The following is a 16,405-nucleotide window of genomic DNA, read 5'->3' on the forward strand; positions in this document are numbered from 1 at the left end:
CTTAAGACCCATTAGTGGGTAAAGGGGCTTGCTGTGGGAGTTTGGGGATTTGAGCGTGATTCCCTGGCTCAACCCCCAAAAGTTGTCCTCTGACCTACATACTACACACACACACACACACACACACACACACACACCACACCATGCTCAGGCCTGTACTCAGACATACCATACACCTACAAAATAATGACTGTAATACTAATCATTGATAATAGATATTCTGATTAACTGAACAAGTCAACTCAGTGTAAAATCAAATGGTTACAGGTGCAAGGACCCAGTGAGAAAAGGTGCTTGCTCCTGTCCTAAGTCCAGTTCCCAAGGGACGAGGACAGAACGGCAAGCTAGCCTGACTGCTGCACATCTGCTCTAAGTTCTATGAGCACACACAAATGTAAATTAAGACACAGCAATGTTCATGATTATACATGCGTGTACAGTACACACATCTCAGCTCTGAAAAAAAAATCACAGTTCTGAGCACTTAAAATCTTGATTTCTAAGACTGAAGAGGTGGTTCAACAGCTAACAGAGCATAGTATTTTAAAGACCCAAGTTCAATTCCCAGGAACCCGTGTCAGGAAGCTCATAACCAAGCTTACAACTCTAGCTCCAAAGAACCTGATGCCTGTGGTCTCCACCAACACCTTCTCTCACAAACACATACCCCAGAGACATGCACAATAAATACCTGAAAATAAATCTAAGTTTTTGATTTCTAAAGAACCACACCACTAGCAAAAGAGGCTTCTTCCGGGACTGAGATATGGAAAGCTTCCGCCACACTGGGGACATGAGTAAGCTGAGGAGCTAATCGCCACCCAAAGGAAGGCCCCTCTTCACTTCATCCAGAGCTCCAATTCATCTTCCTGCCTCAGCCTCCCGAGGAAGGGAACATAGGGAGAGCTGTCACCCCATGCTAAGGCTGCTGAGTGGAGACTGACAAGTCCAGGGAATCTCCCACAACATACCTGTCAGGTACCAAGGGGGAGACTACACCACCAGCACCAACCTTGCTAGGCAAACTTTGTTTCCTTTGTTTTGAGACAGGATCATCCAGAATTTCTAGAACTCACTCTGAAGACCAGGCTGGCCTCAAACTCAAGAGATCTACCTGCCTCTGCCTCCCTAGTGCTGGGATCACAGTGCAGTGTCACCATGCCTGGTCTAGCCTGGCAAACCTAAGAGCACAGTGCTGCTGGCTGCATAAGAGCACTTGTCATCCTGTGCATGTGCCTAACTTCCCATCTGTAACTCCACTTCCAGGGGACTTGATGCCCCTTCTGACCTCTTCAGGGACCAGGACACACACATACACTATTAAACAAACAAGTCAAGGACCAGAGAAACTCAGTTATCCCGAAGAAGGGAGAATTTATGTTCTTTAAAACTCTAAGGTTCAGGTGGACTAGAAACAGAGCTCAGAGGTAAGGATGCTAGAGAGAGGTTACTGCTGCAAACTTATGGAGATATGGAGTCCAGACGAGGAGGCCTCACTCCTGGACAGGCCTAGCTCAAAAGGGAGCACAGGAAGGGCATGTTTGCACAGACCTCTAACTCCAGCACTCAGGAGGCTGAGGCTGGAGCTCATGGGGAGTTCAAAGCTAACATGACTTCAGTGAGACAGGCAGGCCATTTTTATTCAGGCATTATCTCAGAATGTTCTAACTTCCTGAAATACGAAAATACACAAGCTGAAAGACTGTAATCCCAACAGTCAGGAGGGAGGCTGGGGAAAGGTCTCCACACAAACCCAGCCTGGTCTACACAGTGAGACTCAAAAACAAGCATGTTTTGCTATAGTTAAACATGAGTTTTCTACACTTAGAATCATAATTAAATCCAAATTTGCAAGTCAAAAAGGTAGCTCTGTTTTAGTAGACTGCTAGCCTACCATGCACGGAGCCCTAGGTTTGATGCCCACCCCGTAAACTTAGCCTGATAGGTCACACTATAACCCCAGCTCTCAGAAGGTAGGAGCTGAAAGATCAAGAATTCTAGCAAATTCAAGGCTAGACTAAAATTAGGGAGAGCCTTTCTCAAAAATAAAAAGCAACCCAGCATGTTGGCTTGATCCCAGCATTTGTGAGGGAGAGGCAAGAGGGGAAAATCCCTCTGCCTTCAGGGCCACCCTGGTCTATCCATCGAGTACCAGGGTCAACCTAGGGTACATAAAAGAGACCCTAAGAAACCCTGTCTCAAAAAAAAAAAAAAAAACAAAAAGCAAACAAAGAAAATTCACTCACCTGTAGATTTAGACACACACACCCTCTGGGTTTTGTTTTTTTCCTTTTAAGGCAAAGTCTTGCTATGCAGCAGCCCTGGCTGGCCTGGAGCTCAGAGACCTTCCTGCCTCTGCAGGTATCTGGGACTAAAGTAGTTCAGCACCACACCCAGCCCTGACACTCTTGATGTGTAACTTAGTGGACTGGGACACATGTGGGAGAACAATCTGAAATATGCAAGACTTATTTCCACACACTGAAAACCAGCTATGTATCACTCTAAAGTAGATCCCAAGCTGGGAGAGAAGAGATGGCTCAGCACTGGCCGCTCTTCCAGAGGACTGGAATTCAGTTCCCAGCACCCACATGGTGCTCACAACCATCTGTAACTCCAGTCCAAGGGAATCTACACCTCTTCTGGCCTCCAAGGGCACCAGATAGACATGTGGTACAGACAAAACACCCTGCACGCACAAACAAGTACAATAAAGTAGAAATCATTCCACAGCCAGATCTGGTCGTTCCTTTTGTGTTACCGTGCTCATTTCGTAGCTCATTCTAAACACCAGAATGGCTGACGACAGTTCAAACCACTGCTACTTCCCTGGCATAGAGGTTAAACCCAAGGATCCAACCGCAAGCAGAAACTTGCCATGCGAGACTTTGGGCTCCATCCTCAGCTGAAATGGGGGAGGGGTAAAAATAATAAAAAAGAAATATATAATCTCCAACTGGATGTTCAGTGTCTTCATGAAATAGTTTAAATACTTTTGAAATGTAATGGAGAGTAAAGAGTCAGGTGAGTAGCCCCAGAACCTCGAAGGCGGAGAGAGAGGCCAGCCTGAGCTAAAGAGTCATACCGTGACTACTGTGACAGCCTGGTGTAAAACTCAAAAATTAAAATGTAAAAAGTGAAAACTAAGAAAGTGAGAGGTGGAAGCAACTCAGAAAAGCAAAAAAGCTTGCTGCCTTCACCACTGTCTGTCTTTCTTTTCTGAAACAGGGTCTCACTTTATAGCCCTGGTTATCCTGGAACTCGATCTGTAGACCAGGCTGGCCTTGAACTCAAGAGTCCACCTGCCTCGGCCTCCCAAGGACTGGGACAAAGGCAAGAGCCACCTCAGCATGCTTTGTCACCACTGTCTTTATAGCAGAATGCATAAATTTTTCCAAAGCTTCAGTGTTAACTGAGCTAAAACTATCTCATAAACCCAGCCAGAAACCTCTTCCTAAGCATACTAAACAGTAGAAACCCAAGCAACCCAGAGGCTGAAACAAAGGTGGCTGTGAAGTTCCTTCTCCAAGACAGACAGAGACGGTCAAAGAGCCCCGTGTCTTCCCACGGTCTGCTACATACGTTTGTTTTCAAGAAATAAAATGCATTTTAAGCATTATATACTAATTTCAATGCTGTTTCAAGGTAACTGAGTGTTCCTGAGATTTTAAAATATGCCCAAAAAAAGTTTAAAATAGATGCTCAGATATTTACAATATTGGAAACTAGAGGTGACTTCATAGACACCATCTGGGCTCGAATAAAGAAAGGCTATGGCAAAGACGGCCTCTAAACACATCTTCAGTGAGAGCGGAAGGCTGACGCTGTGGGATTATTTGATTTTTTTCGACCAAAAAGATATCTGTGTATGTGTAATGGCTTTTAATTGAAAAACCACTGTGCTAAAACAAACAATTTTTTTCAAAGAAACCTTGTCTCCATTAAAAAAAAATAATAATAATTTAAGAAGATTTTTTAAACCAGTTTCATTCTTTGACAATTTTTTTAAAAGGACTCCCCCTATTCAATTACTATGAATCCCATTTGCAATACACCAGTGATGGGTGGTCAAGGAAAATGCAATGTACTTAGCCCTGAAAGTAAGGCAGAGAGAAGGGTTAGTCTTTGAGGGATCCTATTCATCTGCTAACTCTAATTCAAGAAGCCCTGGCACACACCTCGCTCTACAAGACAGCAACCAATTGTTGTATGATGCCCCCTCCAACTCTTCAGCTAGGCTAACATACAAAGGAAAGAAAGGACTTTCTCCATTGTGGCCCTGTAATGGATCTTTGTTAACTAAAACCCTATTCAGAAACAGTCATTTAATTTCCTTAATTCAGCATATGGAAAGCTGTAAAGAAAATGAACACAGTAGACTTATTATATGCAAGAAGGTACAGCCAATTTTTAAAAATACTCCATGTTCTCTCGGGCCGGCCTTTCTCCGGCACTGGGGTGGGGGTGGGGGAGCACCCTTCCTCCATCTGCTGTGCAGTGAAAGCACAGGTCAAACCCGAGCGGGAGGAAGACCTGTATTTCTGCCTCCATGGTTTTCTGGTGTCCTTTTAATCCAAATACCTACTGCAAAAGCCTAACTGCTGTTAAAAGAACATTAGTCTTTGAAGCATTTTATGTAATGTATTCCCAGTGTACACCTCTTAATCCTGTAAAACAGTTATTAGTTAATGTTGTAATCAGCTGGGGAAAAGGGTAGGAAAAGGCATTCGGGTTCGGTTTAATACCGGCATCTCAGTTCTTCTCATTCTGAGGTCTACAGGGCAGAGAGCTTGGACCCCAGTAAGTTTTCTTATCATTTCATCCTTTCCTTTAAAGGATTCAAATTCTATTTTCCTTCCTAGTAGCGATCGCATATTTAACAAAATACATTCTTCTATACGGATAAAGAAATATCTACTTAGCTCCACAACTAGATCGGCAAGAACATTTTTGTAGGCAGAGAAACAATCAAGAAACCAGAAACAGAGTACCTGTTTTGGGGGAGGGGGCATGAAAACTGGGAATTCCAGAGTCAAGGGGGTGAAGGGGGAGATTACTTTGTTCCATTAAAGGTGTAACTAAATAAGATCCATTTGTTTCAAAGTGAGAACTGTCGCTTTTACGACAGAGGAGTTTCGGGGACACATGTCTGCAGATGCTTCAAATAATCTTTTTACCAAGAGCATCTGCTTTCGCTCTACAACAGATAAAACGCTGCTGTAAACGCGGGGTCAGCAGTGTGCCGGTGAGCCTTGGCTAGCGCTGCGTTCCTCGGGTTCTCCAGACAGCCCTCCTGCGCGCCTCCTCCCTCCCTCTCCTGCATTCTGAGCGGCTCCGCAGATTCCCACATAAAGTGGGTCCTGGCCGCCATCTTAGAGAGTCATTCACACCAGCCGGACCGCGGCACCAGGCTTCCAAGCCTCCCAGGACGGCCCCCAACCGCTTCCCTCGCTGCTCTCCCTCTTCCCGGTCTTGCACAGGGGAGGTCAAACTCCAGGTCTGGGGCAAGCAGTGATGAAATCTGCATAATGTGAAATGTCAAGTCTGACCACCCAACACAGCAGAGCGAATGAGGCAATGCACGTGTTTGCACGTCGGTGCGTCTCAATTTTCCATGCAGAGACCCACCAGGTGATTAAAAGGAGGTACAGCGCTAAGGGTTTCCACTCCAAGACCTAAGAAAGCTGAGTGCTTTCTCCTCCACGCTCAGGAGGTGCTACTAGAGGACAGGGACCCAGGCAGAGGGAAGGGGTGGAGCAGCTCGGCAGAGAAAGTTCCCATTTGCTGGCGCTCCAGCTGCAGCAGTCCCCTTTCATCCCCGGGCACCCTGGCCAACACTCCGTCTCCGGACCTCCCCCTCTCCCGTGTCTCAGACACAATGTAGTAAACACCGGGAGTCCCAGGCAGCACGCACCTCCCCCAGGCCTGCGGAGGACATCCCGGCAGGTTATGAATGGCATCACTATGCCCAGCTCCTTTTCACACGCGGGCACGCGCACACGCGCGCCCCAGAGGCGAAGATTTAATACCCCGGTAACAGCAACGGCCAACAGAATCAATGGCCCTCCAGAAAGGCGCTCACGCTTCCCAGGCCTTACCAAAGAGGTTCCAGACCGGGTGACACAACCCATTTTCTCAGGTTGACTTTAATGAGGACGTTCGTTCCCCTAATTATATTCCCTGCACCCACTGGATAGTGGGAATTCAGAGTACGCCCAACTTGGAACCTTCCAGGGTACTAGGTATCAGGAGAAATGAATTTCCACAGGCGATCGCAGATTTGCTATGTCCTTTCTCAATGTGTGAAAGTATGAATAAATTCTCGTTGTAAGTGGGGTTGCACGCTGAGGCCTCTACCAGTTACGGGACAGGCATTTCTGGGAGCAAATGAGCGCTAAGTGCTACCAACGCGTATGAAAAGCAACATTTCCTTTTATCTTCCACAAGGAAAAAGTATTCAGAGAAACCGAAAAAAAATCACACCTAATCGAGAAAGATTTGCACTTTTTTGATTACTTCATGGACGAATTCGGGGTTGGAGAAATCTATTGTAAAAACCGCTCGGTCACCAGCGCGGCGCGGGAATGCATCCGCAGCGCCTTGGCGTTCGCGCTCCCATCCCCGCGAGCCCCGGGACACGGGCAGCCCATCTAGTCGCCGCCGAGCGCCAGGCAGCCCGCTCCGCCCAGCCGCGCAGGAAACAGAAGCATCTGCCGCGGCACGGATCTTTAGAGAGCTGCCCCAGCTCCGGGTGCCTGCCACCTCCCGGTGCCCCACGATGCCAGGCGCGGCTGCGGCGTCCGCACAGCCCCGTCTCTGCGGGCGCTCCGGGGCCCCGGCCGGCCGCGCTGGACTGCGAGGCGGCGCGCAAAGAGGCGATCCCGCAGCCCCCCAGCGCTCCCGTTCCCTCGGTGGCCGCACGGCAGCCGCCCGCCCAGAGCGCAGGAGCCAGCCGCGCGTCGCCGCTCTGCCGGTGGCCAGCAACGGGCCGGAGAGGCGCCCGAGGTGGCAGCGCGGTCCCGGGCCTCGTGTCACTCACCGTTTGAAATGCTCGATGATCTTCTCTTCCCGCACGTTCTCCGGTAAGTTTCCCACCCAGAGGTGCCTGGTTTCCCGGACCATGCTGGGCGGTGTGCCGGCGACCGCGGTGGCTGGCTCCCCCTCGCCGGCTTCGTACGCGGCCGTCAGCGCAGGGAGGCGGGCGCCGGGGCGGCGGCGGCGGCGGCTGCGGCGGTGGCGTCGGCAGCGGCGGCGGCTCCTCCGGCTCCCCCCGGTGCAGAGACCATCCCTCTCCCCCAGGTTCTGACTCTCGGGCCTCGCAGCTCCGCTCTGCCGCCACCAAACACCCGAAGCCGACCCTCGCGCTCCGGCGGCGCATGCGCGCGGGCGGCGGCGGGCGGGGGAGCGGGAGGAGGGGCGAGCGAGACCCGGGCGGCCGCGACTAAGACGGAGCCGGCGCTGAGGCTGCCGGACGCTTCCCACCGGCGCGCGCGGCCCGCCTCCCGCCGCCTGGCCGCCGCCCCCTGGCCGCGGGCGCGCGCGCGTCCTCCCGCCCCGACGCCGAGTTCCTCCCAGCCGGCGCGCATGCGCGAGGAGCCCCGAAGGGGGAGGATTGCGGAGCCGGGAAGCGGCGCCCGCGCAGTCAGCTTAGTACGCAGGCGCGACGGAGGGCGGGAGGCCGGCCGCCTAAGGTGTCGGGGGAGGATGGGGCGGCTTGTCCCTGCGATCAGACGTTGCTCTGGGGAAACACTGGAGAACCCGGTTAGTTTCGAGGCCAAGCGGTTTCCAGAGAACAAAGTCCCTAGCCTGTCCGCCCTACGGCCCGCCCCCGACCGTTTCCGGACGCCTAGATTCCCCGCCTGCTTGGGAAAGTGGTCGGGACCAGGCCGCCCTTTTCACCGCCCAGACAAGGGACCAGCGCTGCAGAGAAACCCATCCCTCCCAAGAATCATTGGCTTGTAATATTAAGCAACTTTTTATATAGGAGCTTGCGAAACCTTCTGCAAGATGTCTTTGCTCTTGGTTACGTAGGTACACAAGAACGAGAGCTGGAAGGATACAAGCATTTCATACCGTTCCCCTCAGAAGGTTTGGAATAATTTGTTTTTTTTTTTTAAACAGGATTAGATCTCCGGCCCTTTCAGACTTTTGAAACTTGCAGTTGACCTTTTATATAAGGCTGGCTTACAGAAGGATAAAACCGCAAAAGGCAACTGTAGAGAAACAAAAAGAACCTAACTCATTAAAACCGTCAGCAACTCATACTTTAGTTTTTCATACACAGAAATAAAATGGTGCTTTGGGTGCAGCCGGCCTAAACGTTTTGTTTCGTAATGCCCTTGGGTACTACAAAGTGCGCAGTACACACAAATTAGGGTTCTACCTAAGGACCTCGCTCACGTCTAACAAGGAATGTTACATCACTGAGCTACATTCCCAGTTCTTGGTAGTGTTTTATTTGTTTAGCTTAATTTGGAAGGTTTTCCAGGGCCGCCGTTTATGTTTTTGAGAGACTGTAGACCTGGCTACCATATACAGGCAGTATTTTGAATTGGAAGAATCATAAGCAATAACAATAATATCTGGGGTTACATAATTGTTTCTTTTGTCCCATAAAAGATGAACTTACTAGGGTTTCGGGTTTTGGGGTGCTTTTTTTTGTTGTTGTTTTGTTGTTTTTTTTTAATTTGGTCATTTTCGTCTGCCATGTAGCCTAAGTTTCTTGATATATGTGTGTGTGTATCTTGACAAATATACATATATATTCATATATATGTCATCATATAGGACATATATATATACACACACACACACACACATTATATGGTGGTTTACTTGTGTGTTTTTGCCTGCATCCATGTGTATTATGTGTGTGCCTGGTGCCAGTGAAGTTCAGAAGAGGGAACCAGTGAAGCTGGAGTTAGGGGTGGTTAAAGTATCATGTGGGTGCTAGCAAGAGGGACAGTGTTCTCAAGCATTAAGCGATCCTTCCAACCCTTTCCTTTTTCGTTTTTGAGACTGGGTATATAGCCCAGGCAATCTTTTTGCCTCAGCTTCCTAAAACTAGATTTAAAAAAAATGATTTATGTGTACTGCACCTTGCCTGCATGTGTCTGTATGAAGGTGTCAGATCCCCTGGAACTAGTTATAGACTGTTAGGAACTGCCATCTAGGTGCTGGGAATTGAACTCAGGACCTCTGGAAGAGCACCTGGTGCTCTTAATTCCTGAGCCCTCTCTCCAGCCCCAAAACTAGATTTTTTTTTTTTTTAAATAACAAAATATCCTTCTCCTAGATTAGCTGGAGGGCTTGTTATAGTGGTACTGATGCCAGCCAGTTCTGGTGGCAAGGCCCTTAATCCCAGCACTCAGTGGGCAGAGGCAGGACTATATTTTTGAGCTCCAGAACAGTCATAGCTACATAGTGACACCCTGCCTTAAAAAAAAACAGAGAAAAAAAAATCTGTCCATGAGAAAACTAAGCAGGTAAAGATGGCTTGCTACCAAGCTCCAAACCTTACCAGAGTGGGAGAAGAGAAGCTCCTGGAGGGATGCAGTGACACCCCCACCCCGGTAATAGATGGGGGGGCAGGACACGAAGATAAATAGGCTCAGGAATTACTGGCCTGCTTCCTTCTGATTTTTATTCCTAGTGCAAATGCTGTGGATAACAAGGCAAGAGACAAGCAAGTGCCTTTTGCATAGTCCCAGTGGAGGGTTTTTTCTCAGTGCTTTGCACTGTCTGCTGAAAACACATCAGGAAACGGGGGAAGATGTTTTTCATCTCCATCTGTGTTACAAAATACTTAAGGGGGATTTCTTCATGAACCGGTATCCTTGTGAGTTTCCGTAGAAGAAAGGAACAAAACCGAGGAGCTGACACAAAGACAGTCCAATCTCCTGATGTCTTAAAAAGGACCTGAGGTCAGGGGTAGAAAGGTGACTCAGCAGTAAAGACAATTTACGGTTCTTTAAGAAGTCTGAATGGATTCTCAGCACCAGTCTATGGCTCACAGTCAACCACTTGTAAGTCTGACTCCCCAGGGCCCAGGCCTCTGGCCTCTAAGAGCATCTGCACTTTCCTGCACAAACCCAAGAAGGAAACACACACGCATACGCGTAATTAGAAATGAAAACAGAGATGGGCTTGGTGCTGCACACTTTTAATGTCAGCCCTTGGGAGGAGGCAGAGGCAGGTGAATCTGTAAATTCAAGGCCAGCCTTGTCTATAGAATGGGTTCCTCTGACCGCTAGGGCTACACAGAAAGACCCTATCACAAAAATGTGTTTTTTTTTTTTTAAATTATAAGATTAAAAATAAAACTTTAAAAAATGCTTAGGTATGGTTTACACACCTTTAATCACCGCACTTGGGAAGCAGAGGCTGGTAGGGCTATGTGGGTCAGAAATTCAGTCCACATATTGACGTCTATAACAGCCAAGGAGATATAGTAATACCCTATCTCAAAATAATAAAATAATAATAATGAACAGTAATTGATGCTCATGGCAAAAGAATAACCAGGTTTCTAGGTCCTAACTCCATGATAAAGCATTCATCTATGATGTGCCACCGCCCCTCCCCATCACTGCAAATCACAAAAATATAGGTCTCGATTTAACTGTGAAAATGGATCAAATGCATGTCATTTGAATATTAAAGAGTATTCAGGAAGGTGACATTAAAGCAGAGCCCTTTGCAGAGGGGAGTTAAAATAGATTTGCTTTTAATCAACTCCTATTTTCACACTGTGAAGAGCTGCTGTATTTAGCATGCTAGACATGCTCAAAGAGTTCAGTCATGCGGAATGGAAGCTGAGGTGGAGAAAGCTTCTGAGCGTCAAACCCGGGCTTTGAGCATTAACCTCCTCAGTACAGCGGGTGAGTTGATACACCTATTTCAGCAGGGTAGAGTAGCCACCAGATATTTCGCAACAAATTGATACAAAAAAAAAAAAAAAACAGTTACAAATGCCAGAAGACATGTACTTAAAATATATGCATTTCTTCTAGAAGCCACCATATAAAAATAAGTTAACCAGCTCTAAAACAACCCAAGCCCTAAGCATGTGAGAACTAGAGAATAACATTTTCAGAAAGGCCTGTTATAATCAGAGTTGGGTTGTTTTTTTTTTTCCAAAAAAATGAAACAAAATAAAATACTTAAAAGTATTTGAATCCTTGATGTTTCTAATGGTAAGAGAGAGAGCAATCTATCACCAAACTAGCAAACAGTGTGCGGAAATTATCTTCACAGATTACCAGGACCCCCAATAGTTGGATATTGTCTACCTAGACCTATAGACTCTCACAAGAACTAACACTTTATAGTCTGCTGTTCATGACTCTGAGAGTTAAATAATGTACTTTCTGTTTTTAGTTTTCCAAAAAAATAGAATAACTTAATAATTCATTAGAGAATCAGTTCCTAACTTTCTACCCTTCTTTATCCTAAACAGCTGTTGAGGAGATTTCTCCATGTACAAATGCTGCAGCAGTGTCTAATATCCAGAATTATTAACTAATATTTGTAAAATTAAACTGAACCTATACTAGATGGATACTTATACATGTAAATCATGGTTGTTTTAGGTAACAGAATCAGAATTTGTCTTGTTTGTTTTAGAATAGCTTTCCATGACTCAGAATGATCAAAGTTTCCATGTAGTCCAGGATAGCCTCTATTTTTCAAGTGTGGGGGTTACAGGGGTGAGCCCACTTTAATCAGCTAGAATTTGAATTAAATTATTTGGCTAGGTGTAGTGGCACATACCCTTAGTCCCAGCACTTGGGAGGCAGTGAGTTCTAGGACAGCCAGGGCTATACGAGGAAGAAACCCAGTTTTGAAAAAGCAAGATAGATAGAAAGATAGATAGATAGATAATTCCTCTGTATTTCCTAAACTTCAATTCACTTTTATAATTGGAAAAGTCATAACAAATGTACTTTGGGATTATTTATTTGCACTGTGGTCCTGGGGATCAAACCCAGAGCTTCCATGCATGCATCTGAGCTGTACCCTCAGCTCAATTACATGATTGCTTCTTTTTCTCTTGGAAGTCAGCATCTGAATCTATCAATTCTGAAATGTTAATACTTCGTTACCATAAATCACTGTGTACAATAGGTCCCATCTGAACAAAATGTTAACGTTACTGATATTGATTTTCACAGATCTTTTTTTCTTTTTTAATATCTATTTATTTGTGTATTTATTTATTTATTGAGCAGTCCTGGACTCCTCTGCCATTGCTGGGATTAATGGCATTTTACAGCTTGCTGCCTCATTTATCCTTTAAAACCTTAAAGGTAGTGTTAATCTTCATGTTAAAAAATAATAATAATACCAAGAAAGTGGGGCTGGAGAAATGTCTCAGCAGTTAAGAGCACCGACTGCTCTTCCAGAGGTTCTGAGTTCAATTCCCACAACCATCTGTAATATATTCATAAAATATTCATAAAAATAAATAAATATTTTTTAAAAAAATTTTTAAAAGGGAAGCCAGGCAGTGGTGATACATGCAGGAAGCCAAGGAAGATGGATCTCTGAGTTTGAGGCCAGCAATGGTCTACATAGTGAGTTCCAGGACAGCCAGGACTACACAGAGAAACCCTAAAAATCTCCAAATGAAACTCTGCCATAAATGATAATTATCCAAATACTAGATCTAGGAAATTGTAACATTTAAATTACCAGGAAACAAACAGAATAAAAGTAATGCAAATCAGGGCTTCTGACCAGTTCAGAGAAGACTATCCAAGTGTACCTCATAATGTCACTGACAAAAATGCCCTAAGTAGAGGCTGGAGAGGTGGCTCAGTGATTAAGGGCACTGACTGCTCTTCCAGAATGACCCGGGTTCAAATGCCAGCTCCCACATGGCAGCTCACAACTGTCTGTAAATCCAAGATCTGACAGTCTCACACACATACACGCAGGCAAAACATGAATGCACGTAAAATAAAGGTAAATAAAAAACAAAAAACGCTCTAAATCTAGTGTTTTCCCCATCTGAATTTTAACACGCACACACCCCTTTTTAAAATTCGTCCTAAAAATGTCGCACTGAAAGAACGTTTTCTCTTAAGATCGGTTTAGTTGCAGCACCTGATAGAGGGACCAGCCTAGCTTGGCCAGACACAGTGAGAGGCTAATTTTAAAAACAAAACAAAAAAATTAAAAGATGTTCCTAGAAATCCTAGTTATTCAACAATGAAATCCGGGAAAAAAAAATTAAGGTTTTAGGACACTTAAAAAAAAAAAAAAAAAAAACAACTCAGTATTTGCTTTATTTTCCTACTGGAGGAAGAGTGATTTGAAGGACCATATCGAATAAGCACCATTAATTTCTGTTCAGAGAAATGTGCAGCAGGAATTCTCCAAATTTACAGAATGTATGACTCAGAGGTCATTTGCAACCCGTGTTTTACAGCTTTGCAGGAATTCTCTTGACTGGCTTTCCACACTATTCGTTCCGGGAGGAACCGGTCATCAGCTCCCGGTTCCCACCGGGAAGGCAGATCCGGCTCCGCCCAGAGCCCGGTCGGCTGACCTCACTGAGGGTCAAGGGCGCAGGGCGCTCGCACACCTGCAGGCCGCCCGGGCACCCCAACCCGGGAAGCAGCGGGGACAAAGGCGGGCAGGGGTCTCCCCGATGTGGGACTGTCACACAGCCAGCGTGCTTTCTTCACGGAGGCTCCCAGCTCACACTCCGCCCAGGCCAGTAACCGAAGAGGCAATTTCCTCTGGCTGCACTTCAAACCCTGGATTCAAACACACAGATTCCATGACAAGTGGGGTTTTGGGGTTTCTTGGTCTGCCCCTCCCCGCCCCCTAAGAACCCACAGCCCTGATGGTAGTTTCCACTACACTTCTCCCGAAGCGCGAACGCGGTCACTATGGTTACCGCGGCGCGAGGCCTTGGCGGAGGGAACCCGAGCTGCCCGGCGACCTCCGCCTGCACACGCGGGCGACAAGGGCACCTTCGCCTCGGCTTCCCAAGCGAGAACAAAGCGGAGCGGCAGCGCACCACCCGGGACCCGCAGGGTCCCCGAGTACAGTTGGGAACCTCTCAAACATGGCGCGGGAGAAGGTGGGCAAGAAGACCCCAGTGCTTCGGCTTTGTTTAGCTTTCCGCCAAGTGAGCGACCCGTTCCCGAGCCTGGGGTGCGGAGAAAAAGAGGACAAGGCAAAGGAGGTCCTCAAATGCTCTTCTCATCAGAGGCAACGCGGAAAACCGCACACGGCCGAACTGCGCACGCGCGCGGAAAGGCCACCCATTTCTCTGCTCCCCACCGGCTCCCAGTCCCTTCCAAGGAAACGCGAGGTTGCGCGAATGCGCTTGCGCGACTCGCGCAGGGAAACGTTGGAAGGGGGAGGAAACCTGTCCATTGTGAGAGAGAACCGCCCTCGCGGGCCGGCGCGCGCCCGCGGCACTCTCACAGTCTCCGGGGCGCGCGCCACGGTCGCCCTCTGCCTGACGTCAGGCGCATGCGCGGGGAGGGGCGGGCGCGGAGCTTGTGGCCTCTGCCTTTGAGTTACCACCGAGAAGTTTCTGGAAAGGACACAAAAGGGACCTGGGGATGGGAAGCGAGCCTTCTCTGAGAGAAGACGGCGAAAAAGTCCAAAGTACACGGCCTGAGCAGAGCCCACGGCCGACGACACACTCCCAGCCAAGGAGGAAGCACGGGGACAGGCAGCGGACTGGGAAACGCCGCATGGCGGGGACGTTTGAAAGATGGAGGCGGAGCCGCTGGGGCGCGGGGCTCAGAAGGATAGGACTCGGCACGGCGGGGCAGGCGCTGGATTATGGGGTCCCGAACCCCGTTCTCCTTAGCTCCGCTCACGTGGGGGCTCTTGACATGCCAGTCTTCACTCGGAGGGCCCCCGGGACTAGTGGGGATGTGACTCGCGCCCGAGCTCCTTCCCTTCCGGCTCGAGAGTGCGAAGGGCACATGGACAGCGTGGGAAGGGTCACTGGCCGCGGGGACCCGGCGGACGGCGGCTCGGGTCTCCACTCCGCCGCCCACCCGGCTGCCATTTTGTAGCACGGCCGCCATTTCGCGCGGCCCGGGGGAGGGGCTCGGGGCGCGCGCGGCCCCGCGGCTGGTGATGGGCGTGGCCGGCGGCGGGCGCGGCCCCGGCCCCTTTGTTCTTCGCCTGGGGTCGCGGGGCCTCTCGGGCTGGGCTGTCTGTTGCCGCGTGTGAACGGGGAGAGCAGCCCGGAGGCGTGCGGGATCCCGGGGCTCATTGGAAGCGGGGGGGAGTGTCCCTCTGCGGGGATGACGTCCTGCGTGGGGAGCCTTGGACCGCCGCGGTGGGAAGCGATTACGGGCTGGCCCCGCTCGGCATCCTCCACCTCTGCAAACAAAGTCAAGTGTGGAAACTAACAAAGGTGCCGAAGCTGCGACGAACGGAGCGCCGGGAGGCGGGGCTCATGCGGCCCACGAGGTGGAGGAGCACTGAGAGCTTGGCTTCCATTGGCTGGCCCTCCAGCACCAGGCTTTCGGGGACCCATTCTCTCTGACCCAGAAGTCTGAACAATAAATAGGTTGTGATGGCTTCCTTCTGTCTGTCGACATCAACTTCCACTTATTTTCAAAAAGCCTTATGAGTTTATAAATAATAAAATATACGTCTCCCTTTCACATTCCGAAAAGGCAAACGGCTTCTTAGGGAATATTTAAATGCGAATCTTGGTTGTGTGTAATCCTAACAATTCTGGCACCCGTTAGCAAAGCCAGAAAACTTGAAAAACGTTGCTAAATTTGACTTCCAGCTTTTTGTGCAGCTTCCCCCCCCCCCCCTTAATGGTTGACGTGGTTTTTCTTCACAACAGCCTGGTATCATAAAGGAACCAGCCCATCCTGAGTCATCTATTTGTGTCTAGGCTACAGTAAACCTCTTTTTTTGTTTTCTCACTATAATTATGGCGATTGCTTGACTTTTCTGTAATAGTAGGGTAAAGCTTATGATGACAGACTGAAAAGGTTGAAAACAGTGTTGAGGGAACCAATCCGGATTTTGATGACTTCCAGATGAGAGACATTTAGCAGAGGCTTTTAGATTTCAAGTTTCATTTCATGAATAGGTGGGCTGGGCAGAGTTACAAAATTGTATATTGTGTCTTTAGGATTACATAAATAGTCTGAAGCCTTTAGTGGCGATTCCTTAAAATGTGTTGTCTTTGTCCTGTTTTCTTGTAACCAAGTAAAAGCAACCAAATCCTTATTTGGTTAGTTGGTTTTTGAAACAGAGTTTCTCTATGTAGCAGCTCTAGGAAATCAGTGAAATCTTATCCTGGGACCTTAGAATAACATGGCAAGGATCATACACTACTAACTGAAGGGTTGACACTCGGAGAATAATTGCCCAGCACTTCATTGTACAGACAAGGAAGGTTTGA

At 48.1% G+C, this 16,405-nt stretch overlaps 1 protein-coding gene across 2 annotated transcripts in view; it reads right to left on the reverse strand.

Moving 5' to 3' along the window:
• SPEN (spen family transcriptional repressor) overlaps nt 1–7,344 on the reverse strand; it is a 63,886-nt gene extending 56,542 nt beyond the window's left edge. For both annotated transcript variants that reach the window (XM_080921886.1, XM_080921885.1), the window contains exon 1: nt 7,040–7,344. In XM_080921886.1, coding sequence (XP_080778012.1) covers nt 7,040–7,122 — 83 coding nt within the window. In that variant the 5' untranslated portion in view covers nt 7,123–7,344. The remainder of the gene's footprint in view (nt 1–7,039) is intronic.
• Between the last annotated feature and the right edge of the window lie 9,061 nt (nt 7,345–16,405).

Source organism: Micromys minutus, assembly GCF_963924665.1.
Source record: "Micromys minutus genome assembly, chromosome: 9".
In the NCBI taxonomy this organism is placed as follows: Eukaryota; Metazoa; Chordata; class Mammalia; order Rodentia; family Muridae; genus Micromys; species Micromys minutus.